General features: G+C 37.9%; 1 protein-coding gene across 2 annotated transcripts in view; it reads left to right on the top strand.

The window, feature by feature from the left end:
• Positions 1-10532, top strand: part of Idh1 (isocitrate dehydrogenase (NADP(+)) 1) — an 18188-nt gene extending 7656 nt beyond the window's left edge. For both annotated transcript variants that reach the window (XM_015481317.2, XM_015481318.2), the window contains exons 5-10: positions 1395-1500; positions 3047-3224; positions 4390-4541; positions 6913-7053; positions 7868-8030; positions 9605-10532. In XM_015481317.2, the coding sequence (XP_015336803.1) occupies positions 1395-1500; positions 3047-3224; positions 4390-4541; positions 6913-7053; positions 7868-8030; positions 9605-9695 (831 nt within the window). In that variant the 3' untranslated portion in view covers positions 9696-10532. The remainder of the gene's footprint in view (positions 1-1394; positions 1501-3046; positions 3225-4389; positions 4542-6912; positions 7054-7867; positions 8031-9604) is intronic.
• Positions 10533-10624: the final 92 nt, after the last annotated feature.

Raw genomic sequence — 10624 nt, 5'->3', positions numbered from 1 at the left:
TTTTTTTTTTTTTTTTTTTAATTATAGCATCAGTCATTTGTAATAATGGACAATCTGTTGTTTAAAGTCAAGATTAAAATTTTCAAATTCCAGGTTGATTTGCTGTGTAAATGTGCATAAACCCTATGCAAAGCATTTACAGTGCCTTGAGGTCTCAGTTCTTCCTTTTGAGAAATGGAAACAAATCAGCAACCCATAGTGAATGACTTTATATGTCATAAGTGTTCTTTGTAGAGTAGATATTTAATCTTTTTTGTTATCTGAATGCTCTTTTACCTACTGTTAGTATTACTATAAACCTATAGGTGTGGCTGGTTCTTGTTAATTCCTAACTCCAAGTCTCCCAATTAACCCAAATCTTTGAGTAAGATTCAGTGCACGAATTACTTGTGAATACCTCATGTATACCAGGCACATTTCTCCACTGGAATGGCTTATGCTCATGAGGGAGGTGAACAGGATTTTGGGGGGGTTCATCAACTGTCACAGCAGCTTCCAGATGATTTTTTTCATGTGGACAGTGATAACTGGAGCCCTGAAAGTCTAAGTAAGGATCCCAAGTCTCTGGACTCAGGATGCATTATTTCCATTATATCACACTGACATCTTTGTAAGATTGATATGAGAATCAAATGAGATCATCTTATTTGATACATAGTAAGGACAAAGCATCAGCTCTATCATCATTTTCAGCACAAGTAGGATTATAATCCTCCCTGCAGGACAGCTTCCTCAGCCCGTAGGCCAGGCCAGGTCGAATCTCTTCATCACCCTGCAGCATTTTTATTGATTTATTGGTTTATGACTCCTTCTGACATTTGAAAACTCTCTGTCACTTCTCACTTAGTATTGTCTTGATTAGGTTGGTAAGCTTCCTAAAGAAAGTATCTTGTGTTATTCTCTGTGTTCTCTGTATCAGTGCCCATAAAACTGTCACATACATGGTAGCCTAGTAATAAATACTGACTGACTTTTTAATGTGCACTACCACTAACTAGAGGAACTCTGGACTATCTTCATTTCTATCTCTTTAAATATCTGCCAGATGTGGTGGCCTGTAATCCCAGCAACTCAGGAGGCTAAGGCAGGAGGATCCCAAGTTCAAGGCCAGCCTCAGCAACTTGGGAGACCCTGTCTCAGAGTAATTAAATAAAAAAGACTGGGAATGTAGTTCAGTGGTTATGCACCCTTGAATTCAATCCCTAATAACAAAAAAAAAAAAAAAAAAAAAAAAAGGACAAGCTATATTCTCTTGTTTATCTTGGTGTCCTCTTGTGCTCATGTATGTTTCTCTGTCTCTCTCTCTCTCTCAGATATATATATATATATATATTTCCTTATAATTCCTATTGGGGTATTTTTCTTTTCTTAATACCTTTTTCCTACTTATATAGTATAGAGCAACTGATTTTGTTGTTCCTGGGCCTGGAAAAGTAGAGATAACCTACACACCAAGTGATGGAACCCAGAAGGTGACATACCTGGTACATAACTTTGAAGGTATGTATGAGTCCATCATAAGCTACGTCTTCTTTTTTTAAAAACAAATGATTTAGAAACATTATTACTGTTTTTTTTTCAAAATTAGTTATGTGACTGCCTAAAAATATAACCTAATTCTACACTTCTACAGAACCAAAAATCTAACATAAAAAGTAGTTGGTTCCATGCTCTCCCTTGGCATGAATAAGGCATGAAGGGGTTAGTCACTTAACTGGAAATGCATATAGGCAATGACAAGGAGACATTTATGCATTTGTCTTAAAATATGGAGGGAAGATTGGCAGGAATACCTTATGCACAAATGGTATAAATTAAACATTAATAGCCCCAAATCATCTGTCATGCAATCCTGCCCTTTGCTCTGGTGGGGTTTGTATTTAGAAATGGTTGCATTATTTGCTAAGATTTTCTCCTTGCCCTTCTGGGAATTTATCCTGTGAAAGTGAAATATTTGTTTTTTTGACTTTTCTTCCCCTGCAGCTTCAAAGTTTCATTAGGGCAAATCCTACCCAAAAGTTGTTGAAAGTACTCATTTAAACAAACAAATTTAAAAATTTTAAAAAATTTAGGGCTGGGGATGTGGCTCAAGCGGTAGAGCGCTCGCCTGGCATGCGTGCTGCCCGGGTTTGATCCTCAGCACCACATACAAACAGTGATGTTGTGTCGGCCGAAAACTAAAAAATAAATATTAAAAAATTTTTTAAAAAATTTAAACAAACAAATTTTAAAAAAAGATAACACCTATATATCTTTTTTTTTTTCTTACCTCCTTTAAATAATGTCATCCGAATAGAATCTACTTCTGTGAGTTTCAGCACCCTGGGAGTTGGCATGGGTTCAAGTTTCAGTAATAACAGAGTTCAACTAATAAAAGTTGTGAAACACGAATGATTACATGTAGCGTAATTACTTCCACCAATTGCAGTAGACATGCTCAGTGTCCTTCTGGAAATTACAAGAATTTTCATTTAGTATTTAAAATGCAGATCTCTCTCAATAATTATGGGCTGAGTACACCCTTAAGTTCAAAACACATGTTGGAAATTGTTAAAGTACATAAAAAACAAATTCAAAATTATTTGCCCATTTGTGAGTATATTTTCTGTCACATTAGCAGGTTTTTTAAAATATTTTTTTAGTTGTTGATAGACTTTTATTATATTTATTTTTATATGCAGTGCTGAGAATCGAACCCAGTGCCTCACACATGCCAGGCAAGTGTGCTACCGCTGAGCCACAGCCACAGCCCCCATATTAGTAGTTTTTGGTATTTTAGTATCTTTGGGATCCTGAAGACCATATGTTTTTCTTATTTCCATGGCCCTTCTAAAACAAGTTAGACTATTCTTATCTAGAACTGATTTTCATCCTATCCTGTCCCTCAAAAACTCCTGAACTGTTCAGTTTGGAAGGCTGCCAGGGACTTGAAGTCTAGGCTCAGCCAGGGGAGCCAACAATTGGTATTTTGGTTGTGGAGATTCCTTTAACCTAGCTCCAGCTATCCCACGTTTACTTTCTTTTTTTCTCTCATTACTCCCTGCAGCGGGTGGTGGAGTTGCCATGGGAATGTACAATGAAGACAAGTCAATTGAAGATTTTGCACACAGTTCCTTCCAAATGGCTCTGTCTAAGGGTTGGCCTTTGTATCTGAGCACCAAAAACACTATTCTGAAGAAATATGATGGACGCTTTAAAGACATCTTTCAGGAGATATATGACAAGTAACTGCCATTCTTTATTCCTTTTTCTTTCTTTTGTTTCCAAGTAAGCTGGCATTTATGGTATAGAATTTGCATTTCCTTATCCCTTTGATTCTGTGACAAATCAAGTGAAAATCTTCAATAATCCTTAAATTAGATAAGAGCAAAACTAAGATTTAGCAGGAGTAAAATAAAACCACTCTAAATTGCTTTTGGAAAATAAACATGTTTTTTAAAAAGGGCCCATCCTTAATTTTTCCACAGAGCCAGGATTGTTTAGTATTTGACTTAAGTACCCTGTTAGTGATAGAAAGTTCTGATTTGTCAAATATGTCAGTTTATGAGTCAGGCCCATTTTCTTCTTTCTAAAAATCATTGTAATGATTGAAACTCTACCTTACATGGTCTTTTGAACTTAAGTATAAATTTATAACAACCTCTGGCCCAGCAACCTGTGAGGTGAGCCTGTGTTAACTCTTCAGACAGCATCACTTCCTGTGTTGTTCAGATGCAGATTTTTCTGGATTAAAAAAAAAATCTTTCCAAAGGCATTTTGATTCCCTCTTCCAACTATCCATCTGTACTAAGCCTAAAAACTGTCCCATAGTACATCTAGTTTCCTGAATGATATCATGTCATTGGAATATCTTTTTTTCCCTTTGTTATATTATTTTTTCTTTTCAGCACCAGGATTGAACCCAAGGGTGCTTTACTAATAACCTATATCCCCAGCCCTTTTTATTTTTTATTTTGAGACAAGGTCTTGCTAAGTTGCTGAGGGTCTTGCTAAATTGTCAAGAAGTTGCAATCCTCCTGCCTAAGCCTCCTGGGTTGCTGAAATTACAGGAATAGACCAATATACTCAGCTTCCTTTGCTACATTCTTAAAAGAACCTGAGTCTCAAGAATATGATCAGTACTATATTGAAAATTAGAAATCAAAGCAATAGTTGGGATAGCCTACTGTATCACACCTTTCCTACAAGGTGTGACAGGTGGCCAAATTGGGGTTTCATAGCCAGAGAATGCTTGAGCAGAGATTTAGCCTGTGTCAGAGTCCCACATTTGTGCTCCGTCTACTGAAAAGGCTGCTCCTTGTCCCCTTCCAAGCCTTTGGGAGAAGCAGATGACAGCCCTGAAAAGCCAACTTCTTTTTTAATTGTTCTAATTTTTCTCTTGTTTCTTAGGCAGTACAAATCCCAATTTGAAGCCCAAAAGATCTGGTATGAGCATAGGCTCATCGACGACATGGTGGCTCAAGCTATGAAATCAGAGGGAGGCTTCATCTGGGCCTGTAAAAACTATGATGGTGATGTGCAGTCAGACTCCGTGGCCCAAGGTAAGGAGCCAGAGCAGCAGGTGGAGGTGGATGGAGCCTGCTAGCCCTGAGGTCATTCCATGGTAAATCTATAGTTTGGGAAGAGGGATTTTGTAGTCCTTAGTTGTAAAACCATGAAATGCTAGTGCTACAAAGCACCCAGATCCATCATTCATTTTCTGACACATAAAGAAATTAAGTTCAGATGGGGAAGTGAATTATTCAAGGTCACAGAGGAAATAAGCGGGGGTTTGACATTGCTTGCTCCAGCCTTAGGTTAAACTCACCTCATCCTTTGTTCCCACTTGAAGTTTTAAAACCTCCAACAGGTAGCCAACTACCTAGTCCAAAAGTCACCCCCTTTTCCTGTATTTATTTTCCCTTTGGTGATATTATGGAAACCAAGTGTACTCAGGCAAGGAGGAGCAATAAAGTGAGTGGCCTGGGTTGTCGGGCAACTGTGAGCAGTATCTCCAGGAGCTCATTCACCTGGCAACAGGTCCTGATCATGCTCCTACTGCCAGCCTTGAATCAGGCTGCTTTGTTACTGTGTGTGTGTGTGTGTGTGTGTGTGTGTGTGTTTTAATTTAAGTTTACTGCTTAGCTTTTAACAAAGGGGATTGTACAAAGAAATATTAAGCAAAGAAGTCCAGGGCCATTCACAGAAATTCCAGGAACCAGGTACTTCATGCCAGGAGAATTGGCCAAATCAACAGAAATTCTCCTTTCCCTGTTTTCCTCAGCACCAAGTTGCTGCTCAGTTTCAGTTACTCTTGGTAGCTGTAGGAACTTGACTTTCCCCAGATGAATGTTTGCATAGGCTTTAATTATGTTTATTTTTTCCCAGGAAGTACTACTTTTTCTCTTTGAAAGTTAAACATCTCTAATCAGTTTGAAAATCAGTAGACCAGCCCAAAGATTACTTTTATATCAGATAACTGAATTACACAACTCTTTACCACCACCACCCCACCCCCTCTGTCTCCAGATCCTTGGTGGTTGGTACTAAGTACATACAGAAAGGGGCACTGCTTTGTGGTGACTCCACAGAAGATGAGGAGAGCTATTCCTTATCATTGAAGTTCCGGGAGAGGGACCCAAAGTTATTCCATGTTTAAAGGTTCTCATGGCAATAAGAAGAGAGTATCAAAAGAAATATTTCAGATGTAAATGTCCAGTTATAAAAGTTTAAAGGACTATGAAGCAAGAGATCTGAAGTACCATGGGCCCTGATGAGAGACCTACTTAAGATCAGAGTCTGATAGATCAGGTGATCTCAGCTAAATAGATGAAAACCAGCCCAGCTATCTTTTTGTTCATTCTTCTCTAGAGATACAAACTACTTCAGACTCAGGCCATTTCATTTATGTCCTCAGTTTTGACAATGGCATAAGCTTATATTCTAATATTAATAAATAGACAAATTCACCATGGTATGGTCCTGAATTCTCTAATCAATTTAATTTGAGTATCTATGAAGCCTCAAAGAAATACAGTGATATGGAAGGAACTATTAATTCCACACAGAAATTTCTTAACTGGGCTTAAAGATGACCAAAAACTAAAATGAAATTAGAGGAGATCCACTTGATCTCTGCCCACACAAAAGTAGCCATTTGTTTATTTATTGGAAGTTTACATTATTAACTTAATGAGAACTCATAGGTGGTGGCACAAATGGAGAAAGGGTCCCTTGAATTCAAGCGAAAAAGTGTACATAAAAAAAAATTAAGTGAATTAACTTAACTGTTGGAATATGGTTCTCTGAATAGGAAACCATGGAAGAGAATTGTTTTGTTGAGGGTATTACAGAAAACAAGGAAGAGCAATTAGAATGTTCTTGGATCTAACCCATCCTATATTTATGAGCCTTTTTCCCATCCCCATGAGTTTATAGTAAATTGAAGGCAGGAGACAACTCTAATCTTTATTTCCCCAGAATAGCAGAGTATCTGCATATAATAACAAGATATTGAGCTCTTACTGTGGCAGATATTTTTCTAAGAAATATGAATATATATTCACAAATTATATGTACATTCATCTAATCCCACAACAACACAGTAAAGTAGGTCCTTTTATTATTCTCATTTTATAGGTAGGAAAACTGAGTCACAGCAGATATGAAGCCACAGAATAGGGTGAAATACAGGCAGTCAGACCCCAAACCCTCCATCATGAAGCAGGTACCAGAGATAAGTGAGAAACAGCTCAGCTTCTCCAGATCCTTTGACTCTGAGATCTGGATACCTCATTTTCTGAAAGGCAAAGGAGCTACCAATGACTCCATGTGCTCATGCTTACCAAGACCTGACATGAGTCTTTTGCTCTCAGTGCTGAGAGACCAGTCTTCTTGCAGATGGACCAGTACTTAATGCTCTGCCACCTACAGGTTATGGCTCCCTTGGCATGATGACTAGTGTGCTGATTTGTCCAGATGGCAAGACAGTAGAAGCAGAGGCTGCCCATGGGACAGTAACACGTCACTACCGCATGTACCAGAAAGGACAGGAGACGTCCACCAATCCTATTGGTAAGATGGTGTCTATTTCCACATCGATTTCTGACAAGAGAGTGTTCTCCAAAGGAGATCTCCAGAGGAACTCAGGCACATTCCTTAGGCTACTCAGTGTTTTGTGTGAAAAGTCATCAGCAAGTAGCTAATGCATTCTACTAATAGGAGCTATTTTAACATGCTTAATAATGTTCTGAAAATGTGCTTTTCTATTTTGTAGAAGAGTATACATTACAGAAAAGAAATTATCAACAAGTGTATCAACTGTCCCTGGAGCAGTAAAATGTCACTGGAAGCTACACATCTAAAAGTCACATGGATAGATCCCTTCAACAAGGTGTCAAGGACAGCACTTTAAAAAGAGATAGCAGCCTAGAAAGAGGAGACCAATGTAGACATGTAGACAAAAGATATAGAGACCTTTTCTGAGACAGTAAATGCCTTAGACATCAAGCACTAGTACCATACCATTAAAATGTAGGTGTTTTTTCCCACACTTTTTATTAGTGCATTATAGTTGCATAATGGTGGGATTTGTTGTTACATATTGTACGTGCACAAAATATAACAACAAAATTTGGCCAATATCACTTCATAGCACATTCCCCCTCTCTCCTCCCACCACCCCCTGGTCCCTTTCCTCTGGGGTTTTGGGGTGCTGGGGGGGTAGTTTTCTATTTGGGAAAGTATTTCCAGCTTTCCTAAAACTTCTGCCCTATATGGATATCATCTAATAAAGCCCACAACCTAAATTTTTAAAAATATTCTGTTTGGGGGAACTGTGAAAGATTTGGGAATTCTTAGACCTGGGATGACTGTTTCTCTTTTTTAGCTTCCATTTTTGCCTGGACCAGAGGGTTAGCCCACAGGGCAAAGCTGGATAACAATAATGACCTTGGCATCTTTGCAAAGGCTTTGGAAGAAGTCTGCATTGAGACCATTGAGGCTGGCTTTATGACCAAGGACTTGGCTGCTTGCATTAAAGGTCTACCCAAGTAAGTATAAGATGCCCTGAACTCTGTGGTCAGATTGCCATTTATCCTCACTAGCCTCAAAACACCAGTGTTTTTTATAATTACGTAAATTGATATTCATCATCCTTTTTAGGGGTCAGTAGACATTATCTATGTAGTGTCAGACAGTGAACATTTCAGATTGAGTATGTGTATGTGTGAGGGTGGTTCTGGTGATTGAACTCAAGAATGCTCTATCATTGAGCTATACCTTTAGGCTGTTTTGTTTTTGTTTTTGTTTTTTTGGGGCAGGGTCTTACTAAGTTGCCCAGGCTGGCCTTGAATTTGTGATCCTCCTGCCTCAATCTTCTGGTAGCTGGGATTACAAGCATATGCCACCAAGCCCAGCTACATTTTAGTTTGTGGGACATACAGTCTTTTGGGAACTATGCAAATACTAAACTTGGCATCTGCTGTTGTGGCAGGAAGGTGGTCATAGATAATACAGAGATGCATAGATACAGCAATTTGCCAATTATACTTTTGTGTACAAAACCAGACTACAGGCTAAATTTGTTCTATGGGCTGGGCTATAATTTGCTGATCTAGTTAACAATAATTGAATGAACAACTTATTTAATTTTAAGAAAATGATAGTCAATTAGAAAAAAAGGGAACTAGTCTAGCTAATTCCATCCCATTATTTTCTTTAATTTACAAATAAGAAAAATAAGTAGCACAAGTATAAGATGTCCATTGATTACTATCGCTTCCTTAAGTTCCACTAACCTTCAGTACAGTGGAACTTATTGTGCATTGATTGCCTTGGGCTTTTCTGAGGACATGGTAACCAGTATTCCATTGCATTAGCTGCTAATCAGATAACTCTCTCAAAGTCAGAGTTAGTTACCAGGACTCATCTTAAGAAATTTTAGAAAAAATTAACACTAATACCAAGTCCCAACTGGTATATCCTCAGAGATTTCAGTACACCCCAATAAAGTGCATATACTCAGTCACTGCAAATTTCTTAACTTGAACTTCCATCGAGAATACAATGTTTGAAATGTTCTAATCTGTGCAGTATATGTAGTATCTATAGATCTTTGCAGCCTATTTGATGGGCGTGTACCAGCAGGATTATGTCAGTTAGTCCATTCTTTTTTGTTTTTCTTAAATAAAACACTGATGAAAACAAGAGCATTTAAGCTTTTTTAAGAACATGTAACAGTGAATGGGAATGTAGGTAAAGGCTTGGCTATACTCTCAACAGGTTTTGTTATTTCTAAGAATTAAGGAGTAGGATGAGTCTGCTCTCATTGGATTAGTCTAAACTGAAACTCTTGATAGTTTCAACCTCAGAGCTACATGGCGTGGAACCTACTGTGAATGTTTGTGCTTGAGCCTCCACTGCACGATGCCCAAGACTGGGTCAGCCCTATGAACTGGGAACATAGTCATTGTCTGTATTCTTGTAGCTTGGTAACATTAATCGGTTGACTTCTAGAAATAGATAAAATACTATGTTAAGTAGTGTTTTTAGGATTTTTTTCTCTACCTCCTACTATATTAGAAACAAACTAAATTTCCATCTTTTCTTTTTTCTCTCCTTTTAGCGTACAGCGTTCTGACTACTTGAATACCTTTGAGTTCATGGACAAACTTGGAGAAAACTTGAAGATAAAACTAGCTCAAGCCAAACTTTAATTTCATGTCTGAGCTTAGGAGGATAAGTGGTCTTGGTAACTAGGTCCACAAGTTTACATTTTTTGTATTACACTCACAGGTTAAAACAAAATCAATTTTATAATTTGTTTGTAAGCTGGAGTTGATCTTTTCTATAAGTTTACACCCTTTTTCTTATATATACAGTAATTGCCACCTTCCTGAACGTGGCAGGGAACTGTTTTTAAATTGTGTTTTATTTTCTAGAAGCTGCCTAGGAGTTACTTTCATATTCAATGTTATTCCTTCACATGTTCCAATATAAATGACCAAAATCAAGAGTGCTCAAAAGGGTTAACAATAGCCACAGTATTGTTCCCTAAAATCTGTATAATATAGTACTTTACTCCCTTTCCCTGTTGTCCATGACTGTGGGCACTGGGAATTTTGGTGTTACAGATGTCCCAGTATGTGAGGTAGCTACACATTGAACTTGCACATGACTAGAACAAAGAATGTAAGTGTAACTAAAACATGTTAAAGTCACTGCAGTCATTTTTTTTCAAGAGCATAGTGAATGTGTCCAAAGTGCTAAATACTTTTGAGGACACTGGAGAGTTCAGAATGCAAAATAAATACTTCCTAGAGGTTTGTCCTCTGTATTTGTCTTTTCTTCCTCCTCCTCTGGCCTGAGGATTTTGCTACCCTAAATAGCATTTCATCCACGTGCAATAATGTAAGCTGTACCTTTTTTGGACTTCTCCTGGCCTGTTTCATTTGTTTTATATAGATGTGATTTCTCAGAGGTTGATATTAAACACTATTCTAGTCCAGTCTTCATCTGAACTGTTAATTTTAATTAAAATCAAGTGCTAATGACTCTTTTCTGGGTTTTTATTTATGCTTATGCCCAGTGCATTCTGCCTCCTTGCCATAGGGATTTGATCTGGGGTTGGGGGGCGGGGGAAATC

Source organism: Marmota marmota, unplaced genomic scaffold (genome assembly GCF_001458135.2).
Source record: "Marmota marmota marmota unplaced genomic scaffold, marMar, whole genome shotgun sequence".
Classification (NCBI taxonomy): domain Eukaryota; kingdom Metazoa; phylum Chordata; class Mammalia; order Rodentia; family Sciuridae; genus Marmota; species Marmota marmota.
This window is presented reverse-complemented; position numbering and strand designations above follow the sequence as displayed.